General features: G+C 35.4%; 1 protein-coding gene across 1 annotated transcript in view; it reads right to left on the reverse strand.

The window, feature by feature from the left end:
- HDX (highly divergent homeobox) overlaps window positions 1-15,815 on the reverse strand; it is a 219,696-nt gene that overhangs the window by 165,162 nt on the left and 38,719 nt on the right. The window contains exon 4 of the mRNA XM_035028806.1: window positions 9,138-9,191. Within this exon, the coding sequence (XP_034884697.1) occupies window positions 9,138-9,191 (54 nt within the window). The remainder of the gene's footprint in view (window positions 1-9,137; window positions 9,192-15,815) is intronic.

A 15,815-nucleotide genomic window follows, 5' to 3' on the forward strand; every position in this document is an offset into this window, starting at 1 on the left:
GATTAGGTTTATTCCGAGGTATGTTATGGTTTTCGGTGCTATTGGAAATGGAATGGTTTCTTTAATTTCTCTTTGTATTTCTATTCTGTGATTTTCTCTTTGACTCATGGATTATGTAGAAGCATGTTGTTTAATTTCTATGTAGTTAGTTAATGTTCATGTTGTTTTTCTGTTACTGATTTCTAGTTTGATTCCAGTGTGGTCAGAGTATACAATATGTATGGTTTCAATCTTTTAAAGCTATTGAAATTTGTTTTACAGTTTTGGATAAGGTCTATCTTGATGACCGTTCCAGGGATCTTTTAAAACTATGTGTTCTTTTCTTGTTGGGTGGAGTGTTTTATACATGTTCTATATATTTTGATTAGATTTTATTAGTTGATTGTGTTGTTCAAATCTTCTTTGTCCTTATTTTCTGTCTAGTAGCTCTATCTGTTTCTGAGAAGAGGGTGTTGAAGTATCCATCTATAATTATAGATTTGCCTATTATCCTTTCTGCTCTATTAGTTTTTGCTTCATGCATTTTGAAGATGTGTTGCTTTTGTACACTTTTAGGATTGTTAGGTCTTCCCGGTGGATATATCACTTTACATTATGTAATGAATTCTTTTTCTCCAGTAATTTTATTTATTTTAAAGTCATTTTGTTTTGTTGATTGCTTCCTTCACTGTGCAGAAGCTTTTTCTCTTGACGACGTCTCAATAGTTTATTTTTGCTTTTGTTTCCCTTCCCTCCAGTGATGTGTCTAGTAAAAAGTTGCTGTGGCCAAGATCAAAGAAGTTGCTGCCTGTGTTCTCCTCTGTGATTTTGATGGTTTCCTGTGTCACACTTAGATCTTTCAACCATTTTGAATTTATTTTTCTGTATGGTGTAAGAAAGTGGTCCAGTTTCATTCTTCTGCATGTTTCTGTCTAGTTTTCCCACCAGCATTTGTTGAGGAGACTCTCTTTTTTAAATTGGGTATTCTTTCAGCTTTGTTGAAGTTTAGTTGATCATATAGTTGTGGGTCCACTTCTGACTTTTCTATTCTGTTCCATTGACCTATGTGTCTGTTTTTGTACCAGTATAATACTGTCTTGATGACTACAGCTTTGTAATGTAACTTGATGCCTGGAATTGTGATGCCTCTAGGTTTGGTTTTCTTTTTCAGAATGGCTTTGGCTCTTCAGGGTCTTTTGTGGTTCCATACAAATTTTAGGATTGTTTGTTCTAGCTCTGTGAAAAATGCTGGTGGTATTTTTAATTTTTTTTAATTTAAATTCAATTAGCCAACATATAGTAGTATATCATTAGTTCCAAAAGTAGAGGGAAGCAATCCACAAAACTAAAAGGCAGCCCATGGAATGGGAGAAGATATATGCAAATGGCATACCTGATAAAGGTCAGTATACAAAATCTATACAGAATTTACCAAACACAACACCCAAAAAACAAATAATCTAGTTAAGAAATTGTCAGATGACATGAATAGACCCTTTTCCAAAGAAGACATCCAGAAGACTAACAGACACATGAAAAGATGTTTAATATCACTCATCAGCGGGGAAATACAAATCAAAACTAAGATGAGATACCACCTCACACCTGTCAGAATGGCTAAATTTAACAATTCAGGAAACAACAGGTGTTGTCAAAGATGCATATAAAGAGGAACCCTCTTGCACTGTTGGTGGGAATGCAAACTGGTGCAGGCACTAAGGAAAACAGTATGGAGGTTCTTCAAAAAGTTAAAAGTAGAACTACCCTATGACCCAGAAATTGCACTACTAGGCATTTAACCAAATGATACAAAAATACAGATTCACACGTGGACATTCACGCTGGTGTTTATAGCAGCACTATCAACAATAGCCAAACTATGAAAAGAGCCCATGCCCATTGACTGATGGATAAAGAAGATGTGGGATGTGTGTAGATATATATTCTCAGCCATCAAAAATTACTATGAAAATTTGGTTTTACTCAACCATCAAAAAAAAAAAAATCTTGCCATAGGCAAAGAGGTGGATAGAACTAGAGTGTGTTATACTAAACAAAATAAATCAGTCAGAGAAAGAAAAATACCATCTTAATTTACTCATGTGGAATTTAGGAAACAAAACATGACCAAATTGGTAGGGAAAAAAAGAGAGAGGGAAACAAGCCAAAAGAGACTCTTAAAGATAGAGAACAAACTGAGGGTTGATGGAGGGATGTGGGTAGGGTATGGGATAGAGGGGTGATGGGTATTGAGAAGGTTACTTTTTATGATGAGCACTGAGTGTTGTAAGGGATGAATCACTAAATTCTACTCTGCAATCAATATTACACTATATGTTAAATAACTAGAATGTAAATAAACATTTGGACAGAAAAAAAATAAAGTCTATTTTATCTGATTTTTTTAAAGATTTTATTTATTTATTTGACAGAAAGAGAGAGACAGCAAGAGAGGGAACACAAGCAGGGGGAGTGGGAGAGGGAGAAGCAGGCTTCCAGCTGAGCAGGGAGCCTGATGCGGGGCTTGATCCCAGGACCCTGGATCATGACCTGAGCCAAAGGCAGACGCTTAACAACTGAGCCACCCAGGCGCCCCGTATTTTATCTGATGTTAACACAGCTGTTCACGCCTGGATTTTATGATTAACGTTTGCATGGTATATTTTTCCCTATCTTTTGCATTTCAGTCTACATATGCTACTGAATTTGAAGTGAGATATTATAAACAGCATAAAATTGGGTTGTGTTTCTTTTACCCATCCTGCCAATATATCTAAATTTTACTCGGTATACTTATACCTAAGATAATTATTGCTATATTAGGGCTTATGTCTGTCATTTTATTATTTTCAATTTCTTCTGTTTTGCATTCCTGTGTTTCTTTTTTTTTTTTTCCTTTTTTTCCTGTGTGACCTGAACATTTCTAGGTTTCTATTTTGATTTATTTTAGGTGTTTTTTAGTGTATTATTTTATATAGTTTTTGAAGTGATCATTCTGGCTATCAAATACACATAATGTGACTTGTCATAGTGTACTGGTATCAGTAACTTACCCCTTTAATGAAGTGTGGAAACCTTACTTCTGCTTATGTGCCTTTACCTTCCCCAGTTTTAAGTACCATTGTCTTGAGTATCAGACAGATGATACTATTACTTTTGTTTCAATCATCAAATATAATATAGAAAGATCATGAGGAGCAAGACAGGCATATTTCTGCACTTTCTGTTGTTATTTCTTCCTCCCTACTGCCCCCAAATTCCTCTTCTATCATTTTCCTTTTGTGTGAAGAACTTACTTTAGTCATTGTTTTAGAGTAGGCAAGCTACCAACAAATTATTTTAATTCTTTTTCATCTGAAAATGTCTGTTTGTTCCTTCATTCCCTGGAGGATAGTTTTGCCAAACATTGAATTATTGGTTGAAAGTTATCTTCTTCAACATGTGAAAAATATTGGCCTTCTGGTCTCCAAGGTTTTGGATAAGAAATCCACTGTCATTTGAATTGGTATTCTCCCATAAGTAATGCATCATTTCTCTCTGGCAGCATTCAAGACTTTTTGCATTGCCTTTAGTTTTCAGAAGTTTAATTTTGATGTGTCTAGGTGTGGATTTCTTTGCATCAATCTTGCTTGGAATTCACTCAGTTTCTTGAGTCTGTAGGTTTATGTTAGATTTTTTCCCAAATTTGGGATGCTTTTGCCATTATTTCTTTGAATATTCTTTAAGTCCTATTCTCTGTCTCCTCTTATTATAGGACTTCAATGATACAATATTGAATCTTTTGTTATTGCTCCACAGGATTTTAAGACTCTATTATCTTTCAGACTATACTCTCTCTAGTTCCAATTGGGTAAATTTTATCAATCTGTCCTCATGAGGTTCATTGATTCTGTTCTCTTTTATCACCACTCAAATCTTGAGGAACACTGCAGGTTTATTTATTGTATTCTTCAGTCCCATAATTCTCATTTGGTTCATTTATAACATTGATTGCTTTCTTCAGATTTTCTATTTTTTTTTTCATTTGTTTCAAGGTAATGTGTAATTGCATGTTAGAACAGTTTTATAATGGATGCTCTAAAATCCTTGTCAGAGAATTCCATTATCTAATTTATCTCAGTATTTGTGTCAGTTGATTGATTGTCTTATCATTCAAGTGGTGATTTTCCTGGTTCTTGGTATGTTGGGTGTTTTTTTTTTATTGTATCTTGAGTACTTTGACCATTATGTTAGGAGATTTTTGGTTTTATTTGAACCTTTTTATTTTACCAGGCAGGCACACAGGTCTTGGCCTACATTTATGGGTTGTGTTCCAATGGTACTTTCTGGTGGTATTTTAATTTTCAAATCATTTGTAGTGTATTTTAATTTGCTTGATTTATTTGGGCTAGTGTCTCTATGTGGGAAAACAGATTTTCCATCTTTCAGGGATGAATAGCACACTTACTAAGCTGTGCACATATAGTGTCTTGATCACTTTTGCTGGTGTTAATCAAGCTCTCTGATTCTCTAAGTGGGGGAAAGAATTCTCTGACCTACAGAGACAAAGAGGCTTTCCAGAGGATGCCCGGGTGGCTCAGCTGGTTGAACAGCTGCCTTCTGCTCGGGTCATGATCCCAAGGTCCTAGGATCGAGTCTCCCATCTGGCTCCTTGTTCAGCAGGGAGCCTGCTTCTACCTTTGCCTGCCATTCCCCCTGCTTGTGCTCTCTCTCTCTCTGATGAATAAATAAATAAAATCTTAAAAAAAAAGAGGCTTTCCAGGTCAAACTACTTTTTGTGGCATCTCCCTTGGTATTACTGCTTGGTATCTCCACCAAGGGAGGAAAGGTTCAGGCACAACAGAGTAGGAGAACACTTCTCTGGTTGCCTTATTGTCACTGAGGCTTCCAACTGATCTTTTTTTTTTTTTTTAAAGATTTTATTTGACAGAGAGAGACATAGCGAGAGCAGGAACATGAGCAGGGGGAGTGGGAGAGGGAGAAGCAGGCTTCCCGCGGAGCAGGGAGCCCAAATGCAGGGCTTGATCCCAGGACCCTGGGATCATGACCTGAGCTGAAGGCAGACACTTAATGACTGAGCCACCCAGGCGCCCCTCCAACTGATCTTCTTTGCCAATGTTGCCAGGATCACTTCATGTTGTTTGGGGACCCCCATCCCATCAGTGGAAGGAATGAGCCTACCCAAGCTGTTTTCTCTTGTTACAGTAGGGGTCATAAGATGTCTGGCCTGAGTTAATTGGGAGACAAAGTACCCTGTAGTCCTTCCAAGTCCTGGAGTTACTAACCAGTTGCTTCCTTTCCAACTTTTAGAGATTTCCGTTGGTGGCATCCTATATTATTTCCATGGTTTATACTTCTACTTTTGGGGGAAGAGAAAGGAAAAAAGAGTCTACATAATCCTGTCCAGTACAAAATTTCCCTAGCTTCAGTTTTATTATCCCTAAACCTACATACCATAAAGTAATGTATCTTTCTAAAACTCTACTCATGTCTCCTTTATAATTAAAAGCCTTTAATAGCTTCCCATCTATTGACCAGTTACATCAAAATCTCCAGAGATACTTCTTAAAATTCAGATTTATAGGTCCTACTCAGACAACTGAATAAGATTCTTTGAGAAAACACAATTTTAATGAAGTTGTTTAATATATTAACATTATACAAATGACAATAATTATAGGAGGAAGTCAGAAAAACAAAATAAGACTGTTAAACTACTAGTTACTCGTTACTTCTAAATACTGAAATGCTAGATCTTCTTGTTGGATAGACCCTTTAAGTATGATATAGTGTCCCTCTACATTTCTTACTACAGTCTTTGGTTTAAAATCTAATTTGTCTGATATGAGGAAGGCTACCCCAGCTATTTTTGAGGTCCATTAGCGTGGTAAATTGTTCTCCATCCCCTCACTTTCAACTTGGAAGTGTCTTTAGGTTCAGAATGAGTCTCTTGTAGACTCTTGTGGACCCTGCTTTTTTATCCAATCTGATACCCTGTGTCTTTTGATTGGAACATTCAGCCCATTTACATTCAGAGTAACTACTGAAAGATATGAATTTAGTGCCATTGTATTGTCCGCAAAGTCCCTGTTTCTGTAGATTGACTCTTACTTTCTGGTTTATGTTACTCTGGGTGTCTCTCTTCGCTTACAGTATCCCCCTTAATATTTCTTGCAGGATTGTCATGGTGGTCACATATTCTTTCAGTTTCTGTCTGTCCTGGAAACTCTTTATATTTCCTTCCATTCTGAATGACAGCCTTGCTGGATAAAGTATTCTTGGTTGCATGTTCTTCTCATTTAGTACTTGAATATATTTTGCCAGCCCTTTCTGGCCTACTTGGTTTCTAAACTCTTCAAAGTATAGGGATAGAGGGAACATACCTCAATATCAGAAAAGCCATCTATGAAAAGCCCACGACGAATATCATTCTCAATGGGGAAAAACTGAGAGCTTTCCCCTTAAGGTCAAGAACACAAAAGCGATGCCCACTCTCACCACTATTGTTCAACATAATACTAGAAGTCCTAGCCTCAGCAAACAGACAACAAAAAGAAATAAAACACATTCAAATGGTGAAGAAGAAATCAAACTCTCACTCTGCAGATAACATGATACTTTATGTGGAAAACCCAAAAGACTCCACCCCAAAATTGCTAGAACTCATACAGCAATTCAGCAAAGTGGCAGGATACAAAATCAATGCACAGAAATCAGTTGCATTTCTGTACACTAACAATGAGACAGAAGAAAGAGAAATTAAGGAATCAATCCCATTTACAATTGAACCAAAAAACATAAGATACTTATGAATAAACATAACCAAAGAGGCAAAGGATCTGTACTCTAAAAACTACAGAACATTTATGGAAGAAATTGAGGAAGACACAAAAAGAGATGGAAAAACTTTCCATGTTCATGGATTGGAAGAATAAACATTGCTAAAATGTCTATGCTACCCAGAGCAATCACACATTCAATACAATCCCTATCAAAATATCATTGACATTTTTCACAGAGTTGGAACAAACAATCCTAAAATTTGTATGGAACCAGAAAAGACCCCAAATCATCAGGGGAATGTTGAAAAAGAAAACCAAAGCTGGGGGCATCACAATGCCTGACTTCAAGCTCTATTACAAAGCTGTAATCATCAAGACAGCATGGTACTGGCACAAAAACAGACACATAGATCAATGGAACAGACTAAAGATCCCAGAAATGGACCCTCAATTGTATGGCCAACTAATCTTTGACAAAGCAGGAAAGAATATCCTATGGAAAAAAGACAGTCTCTTCCATACATGGTGCTGGGGAAATTGGACAGCCACACGCAGAAGAATGAAACTGGACCATTCTCTCACACTATACACAAAAATAAACTCAAAATGGATGAAAGACTTAAATGTGAGACAGGAATCCATCAAAATCCTAGAGGAGAACACAGGCAGCAACTTCTTCGACCTTGGACACAGCAACTTCTTGCAAGACAAGTCTCTAAAGGCAAGGGAAACAAAAGCAAAAATGAACTATTGGGATTTCATCAAGGTAAAAAGCTTCTTCACAACAAAGGAAACAATCAACAAACCTAAAGGCAACCTATGGAATGGGAGAAAATATTTGCAAATGACATATCAGATAAAAGGCTGGTATCCAAGATCCATAAAGAACTTATGAAACTCAACCCCCAAAAAACAAAGAATCCAGTCAAGAAATGGGCAGAAGACATGAACAGACACTTCTCCAAAGAAGACATACAAATGGCTAACAGACCCATTAAAAAATGCTCCACATCACTTATCATCAAGGAAATACAAATCAAAGCCACAATGAGATACTCCATTACACCAGTTAGAATGGCTAAAATTAACAAGACAGGGAATAACAAATATTGGCTAGGATGTGGAGGAAGGGGAACCCTATTACACTGTTGGTGGGAATGCAAACTGGTACAGCCCCTCTGGAAAACAGTACGGAGGTTCCTCAAGACATTAAAAATACAGCTACCTTATGACCCAGCAATTGCACTACTGGGTAGATACAGATGTAGTGAAAAGAAGGGGCAAATGCACCCCAATGTTCATAGCAGCAATGTCCACAATAGCCATACTGTGGAAGGAGCTAAGATATCCTTGAACAGATGAATGGATAAAGAAGATGTGGTTCATATATACAATGGAATATTACTCTTAGCCATCAGAAAAGATGAATATCTACCATTTACATCGACATGGATTAAACTGGAGGGAATTATGTTAAGTGAAATAAGTCAATCAGAGAAAGACCATTATTGTATGGTTTCACTCATGTGGAACATAAGGAATAATGCAGAAGACAATAGGGGAAGGGAGGGAAAACTGAATGGGAAGAAATCAGAGAGGGAGACAAACCATATGAGACTCGACTCCAAGAAACAAATAGGGTTTCAGAAAGGGAGGGATTGGGGGGATGGGTAACTGGGTGATGGGCATTAAGGAGGGTAGGTGATGTGATGAATACTGGGTGTTATATGCAACTAATGCATCGTTAAACATTATATCAAAAACTAATGATGTACTATACGTTGGATAATTGAATTTAAAGAAAAAAACATATTGAGTGTAAAGCCTTTTACAACCATAAAAAATAAAATACTGAAATGCACTAGTAATAAATAGTAATGTAAATTTCTTAATTTTGATTGAGATATTTATATCAATCACGACCCAATTATATATTGAAATTAAGTGGATAATTAGATATAAAACATTATGGTATTTTATTATCTTTTTACTGAAGTATAATTAATATATAGTGTTATATTAGTTTCAGGTGTATAATATAATTATTCAAGAATTCTATACATTACTCAATGCTCATTATGATGAGTGTACTTCTTAATCCCCTCTATTTCACCTATCGCATTAATTACCTTTGAGTGCTTTTTAAAACTGCAAAAACCTGCTCAAAGATTAGATGGTGTACTGATTACATTTTATTTAAGGTTATATTGGTAATAGATATAAATATTATGACCTCAGAATATGTCCTTTGAGATAATGCAGTCTTATTGAGGTTCAATTTTGCCAACTTTACAAATATCATGACAATTTTCTCAATGGCATTCTTATTAACACAGGGGAAAACCCACTTGTTGCTTTAAATGAAAGATTACTTACTGCTCTTTTTCTAGAACACCCTGTAATCCAAGGCACAGTAAGGTTTCCTGAAATCTGTGGAAACAACAAATGGAATTTCAGTAAGGTATGCATTGACACATGATCAACAGCAAAAAATTCATACAAGATGTCAAGATAGATCTGCATTCAGAGCATATTCCCCACGTAGACAATGCTATTTCCTTATTGAACACAACAGATATAAAGGGCCTTCCTTTAAAAGTGGTGCAGTTCCCCTGGAAATTCAAGAAAATTTCTGGGCATTGCTGGGGTCTGGAAATATGGTTTATAATTCTGTGGACAAGAAAATTTTTATAGGGTAGCCTGGGTGACTCAGTTGGTTAAGCATCTCCTTTCAGCTCAGGACATGACCTTGGGGTCCTGGGATCAAACCCTGCTTCAGGCTCCCTGCTTCTCCCTCTCCCTCTGCCCCTCCCCCCCACTTGTGCTCTCTCTGAAATAAATAAATAAAATCTTTAAAAAAAATTTTATAGTAAAAATTCAGTAATCTGTAGAATACATAAGCTACAATAATTAACTGATTAACTACAGTCATCACACTATATATTAGTTCTCTAGACAGCCTACGTAACTGCAAGTTCCCTTTTAAGCAGAAACTACTAAGATGAATAGCCAGCAACACCTTATTTCATCAGTATTGGCACACAAGGAGATAAGTGCTACTCCAGTTGGATTCTGGGGACTGTTTACAGAGACCAAGGTGGTCCTGTGAGCTACAGTACAGGGTAGCCTAGATGTAACCATACTTTTTCCTGGGATTCACAAGTTTTAGGGAATACTCCAAATTCTCCTCTTGCCCTCTCCTTCCCTCCCAAACACATACTTCCTGAGAGACTGACAAGTCAAATCAGCCTTGCTAAACGGTGATGCTCAGAATATGATATTCAACTGAACATTTTTTGGTTTTGATAAAATTACATTTAGTAATGACTTATGAATTAGTATTATGTTACTGATAAGGAGTGATAATCACTCAATGCAAATAATAAAGTAATATCCTTCATTATTCAAAATTCAGGTAAATTATTACTGTCCTTGGCCACTAGATCTGAAATTTTATTTTGAGTTCAAAATATACCACCATGCTAGGGATAGGCTAAGAAAAATCAATGATATAAACTCCAAATAATACTTTTAAGGAAAAAAAAATAAAAATAATTTTAGTTGAGTTAAAAATCCCATTACAGTAACATGGCAATAAATTGTAATGCTTGAGGATCATGAAAAGTTTTGAGTAATTGATTCTTAAAAAATGGTAACTAAAAAAAAATAAATATAAAATGGTAAACTAAGTAATAATGAAATTTCTATGGAAAAAAATTCTTCAAAACCTATACTTTCTTGTCCTCCCATCAGTACTTGGTATATAATATAATGTTTGTAAAGTAAATTGGTTGCTAGCTGAATGAAAGAGCTAAGACTACTACAATAATCACATAATATATGAAAAAATAGAGATATCCAACTTGAAAAAAATAGAGATATCCAACTATTTTGGATTATCTGTGCACATGCTTCCACCTTTTAGTTAGGATAATTTAAAACTGGCTATATAAAGTTGCTAAAGAAAACATGTTAAACCAAACTGCACCCCCCCATAAACCAGTATGTACTAAAAAGTTGCATATAAAATAAAAAATGATACATATAATATACATGGTAATTGAATGTTTTTAAAATTGGGCATTATACATTTTAAGAATATAAAATGTGGTTTTCTGGAGTGCGTGGGTGGTTTAGTCAGTTAAGTGACTCTTAATTTCGGCTCAGTTCACAATCTCTGGGTCGTGGAATTAAGCCCCACATCAGGTTCCACACTCAGGGCAGGCTGCTTGAGATTCTCTCCCTCTGACCCTCCCCCCACTCAAGCTTGCTCTCTAAATAAGTAAATTAATTTTTAAAATGTGGTTTTCTGCTTAAATAAATTGTATGTAACCAAGAAAACAGAAAACTCCTGTAAGCACATTCACATACAAATGTTATCAATTCCATGTGCATTGGGAAGAGATGAATTTTCACATTTTTGTTTTATAATTCTGTGACACCAGTTACACAATACTCAAATGCTATATTCAACAACCTTCTCCTGTTTACTTCAAATCTTTTTTCAGTTCCTTATGTTTCTGGTAAAATTCAGGAAAGCCAACCACAGCAGCTGAACTTGTATACTTTTTTGAATAATAATACTGTATAAACGTATTTTCTTCAAATTTGGGAAGTTTTGTTTGGTCAATAGTGATGACTTGGTTTCTCCCTCACCAGAAGCTATAAAAATAGTATTTCAAATAAGCAGCATAATATGCTTATCATTTAAATGATATTTAAATTCCAAACACATTTTTCAACACCCTGGTTTGGAAAACTGCAAAATTAATTGACAAAGAGACAAGACTGATTTAACAAATATATTCGAATTTACACATCCAAATGAGTACTGTATGTTTCAAAGTAGAAAACTTAGGAAGCTATAAAGTCATTACAATGATGTTGCCATTGTTGAAAACATTTTGGGAACTTTTCTTTTGGAGTTGGCAGTTCATAACACCCAGAGACTGTCTCATTATTTTGTATTCCCTTTAACTGAAAATATAAAAGCCCAAATTGAACATCAATATTATTCACTAAGTATAGCTCAGCATAAATTATATTTTCCAAAATCAAATTCTCCCTCAAATGATGAAGATTTGCTACCAATAAAAGCATTTTAAAAAATCTCACAGGCCCTTAAACAAATTGTAAAAGAACTTCAATAACTTTTTGAAAAATTAAACATTATTGAGATAAGATTAGATAATTTTCCAAAGTAACTAATTGAATTCTGTTCAAATATTTATCAGGCATCTCTTCTTAAGTAGGTGCTGTTTTAGGTGCTATAGGAAATAAAAAAGATGTGTAAAACATAATTTCCTGGAGGTCATGAATTATGATATAAGAGGGAAAGATAAGAAAGGAACATGAACGACTTTAATATAAGAATATTATGATAAGTGTCATAAGAAAGGAACAACAAATGAAAGGAGTTCAAGATATGGCAAAATTACATCAAACTTGAAGATTTATATCTCAGCTGAACCTTAAAAAATGAGCAGAATTTTGATAGAAATAACAAAGAGCATTACAGGGGAAAAGAATGGCATGAGCACAGTGGAATAAAAGGATAAGATGTGTCTGGGCATGTCAGTTCAACTAGAACTCAAAATGGAATTGGGGTTACTTTGTGGAGGCCATGAATACCAAAGTACATTTACGTCTAATTCAGTGGAAAATAGGGAACCACTGAAAGTTTTTAAGAAAATGAGTTGTATGGTCAGAATATATTTTTATACATTAAGATGACTGATTTGACTCAATGTGTACAGTAAAATGAATAAGTATGGTAACTTATTTTTTTTTTTTTTAGTATGGAAACTTACAATAGTTTAGGCAAGAGGCAATCCAGGCTTGGAACAAAGTTAGGGGAGGTAGTAATTCAGAAGAGGAATATAAAATACATTTCAAAAGACAGGTCTTGTGCATGAGATTGAAGAGAACTAGACAGTCTGGAAATTACTGGAATAGTTTTTTTTTTTTTTTTTTTTTTTTTTTTTTTATGGCCCTCATAAGACTGCCTCTCCAAATGGCTGGCCTGCTCAAACAAATAGAGAGTTGGAGAGTCACAATTTTGGATGTGAATGCAAGGAAGTGCCTAATGTTGGAAATCTGCTTCTCATGGTTAAAAGTGGATACACCAAAGGAAGTAATACACTTATTTGGATGTAAACCGGAGTCACATCATATGGAGAATTAAGGTGTGTGAACCAAACTATAACATACATACCTTTCTCATGGAAAATTATATTTAACATAGGTACTATATATCAGAATATTAATTATACATTATATGTATACATATTACTGTACATGAGTATACATTCACAGGAGAGCATGTATATAGTTACTTTTATAGATGATTTAAGGGATTTTAAAAGCAATTTTTACTACATTTCATTTTACAATATTTAGACCCTACATATGACCATACATATGACTCTGCTATAACTTTCTGTTAGACTATGAGATTCTTAAGGGCAAGGTATCATGTTTAAAACAATTTAGTATAATTATTTGTATATAGTCACACACGAATATATACAAAAAAAGCATTTATTTGATTTTAAAAGTCTTTCTGTTATAAAGACAATTCTAAGGGCGCCTGGGTGGCTCAGTCAGTTAAGCATCCAACTCTTGATTTAGGCTCAGGTCATGATCTCAGGGTTGTGAGATCAAGCCCTGCATCAGGCTCCATGAGTCTCCTTCAGATTCTCTCCTTATCCCTCTATCCCATCTCCCTCTCTAAAAAAAAAAAAAAAAAAAAGACAATTCTACACATATGCTGGATAGTCTATTTAAAAATGGGTTAACTGAAATAATCAGACAATAACCATATCTATCAGCAAAATTTAGCAATAACAGATTCATAAACCAATATTTTAGCTTTCCATCAGTTGTTTTGATATCAGTTGAACAATAACACCTATCAATCATTCTGCTTTAATCAGCAGAGCTTCCCAGCTGTTTTAAAATTATAAGGTATAGAATGTAGAAGACGCTGCTAGGCATGTGGTAGGCGATCAGTAAATATATGTTGATTGCTTGATTGAATTAGCATGCACCATCACTATACACTAGCTTCACTTGCTAAAATTCAACAAAAGGCCAAGAGTGGAAATGTACTAAAGACCATTACATGGGGGTAGGCATTTGGGAGGAGGGAAAAACTAACTTCTGGTAGAGAACAATGTGTTCTGGAGCAAAGAAGAAAAGATGTACTGGCTTATTTAAAAAAAAAAACTTCCCTCTCATCTCTTTACCAAGTATGGAAAAGCTTTCAGAAATAAAATAAGCAGTATCTACTGCAAAGGGAGTCCAGCAGGCAGAAGGCCATTACCCTTTGGGGTGTGAACCTGCGCTAATGAATGAGCCTATCTGTTCTCTGCCAGCCTGATGTGGGCAAACCCACAGGCTGTCCTGTTCACGGGAGAAGATTTCCTTTAAATTGGATTAGCGGGGTATGCACTGAATGCTGGGGAGAAAGAAGACAGAACTTAATCCAGCTTTGTTGTGGTGTCAATCATTTAAAAAGAAGGTGCAAAATTACCCCGGTCCAAGCTTTCGGGGGAGAGTGATAAATTTCTTTCCCTTGATAACATTTCCAGCATTCAATAAAACAGAAAGGAGTGCATTATCCTCCTAAGGATCTATTTAATGCCGGGTGAAATTTCTCCCTGGAAATGAATTTCTGCTACTGTTAAGTGGGGCGAGGGGACATGTAGTAAAAGCTGTACCTGTACGCAATAATCCGGGGTGATTCTTAAAAATCAAGGATAACCAAGGAGGATCACAGGTGCATGAACTTTTTGTTGGGAGGGTGGGATCAGCGTGTGTGGCTTTTAAGGGTATGCAGTCATCCTAAGCTATGCTTTCAGAGACACTGAAATCTGAATTTCATATAATTTTTATGTGCCACAAATGTACTTGTCTTTTTTCATTTTTTCCCTCAGTTATTTAAAAATGTAAAAAAACGACTGCTAGTTGGAGACAGACCAAAACAGGTGGTGGCTAGATTGGGCTGGCATCACTCCCTGCTGTACATAGTTAAACATCAGGAAGATACTAAGTAGACTGAGTAAGATTAAGAAATAAATGTTTCCTCAGTAAAAAAAAAGAAATAAGTTTTACAAATTGAAATTCCAATACTACAACTTTTGCCCAAGCAACTAACATCTTATTTAAGCGTATGAATTTTTCTTCTATTAGTGATAAAAATTTTGTGTTTAGAAAATATTACCAGCCTGAAAATTTCTTGCAATCAAAAACCAAGAGGCTATTTGGGACTTGTTCTTTTTCCTACATAATTTTGGTAAATTTCATAAAGCACAAGAGACTAAAATCAGGGAAACTCAAATTCCAAGATGTTTCGATGAAATTATAAAAAGTACTCAGACATAACATAACCAATGATTTCACCATACTGATTCTAGAGATACTGTTTGTGAAAAATAATGGAAAGATATTAGGAAAATAATATAAATTAATATGTGGAATGATTACTTCTGGTCCAATGGCCCTGGGAAGTATACAATTACAAATCTGGATACCCTGAAATTATACTTTAACATATTTTAAAATATTATCTTAATTTACTCATATAAAAAAGAAATTTTATAAATTATAAAAAATATAAATTCTTTACTAAATTCAGAAAACAGTCAAATGGTAGCTTAAAGTTATAAATATACAACTGAAATGAAATGTTTTATTACAGGTATATTCAGAGACCAGTTCCTTAAACAACAGGAAAAGATTTATAGCTCTTATCAAACTACAATCCTTGCTAGGCTGGACCAGGGTTCTTAATATGAATCATGATTCCAAGTTTTTGCTTTGCACAAGGTTCCTTGTTAAACCAAAAGATAGGCATTTTTTTTTTAAAGATTTTATTTATTTATTTGAGACAGAGAGAATGAGAGACAGAGAGCACATGAGAGAGGGGAGGGTCAGAGGGAGAAGCAGGCTCCCCGCCGAGCAGGGAGCCCGATGCGGGACTCGATCCTGGGATTCCAGGATCATGACCTGAGCCGAAGGCAGTCGCTTAACCAACTGAGCCACCCAGGCGCC

The sequence above is a fragment of the Mirounga leonina genome, unplaced genomic scaffold (genome assembly GCF_011800145.1).
Source record: "Mirounga leonina isolate KUSES-001 unplaced genomic scaffold, KU_Mleo_1.0 Mir_204, whole genome shotgun sequence".
NCBI classification, from domain to species: Eukaryota; Metazoa; Chordata; class Mammalia; order Carnivora; family Phocidae; genus Mirounga; species Mirounga leonina.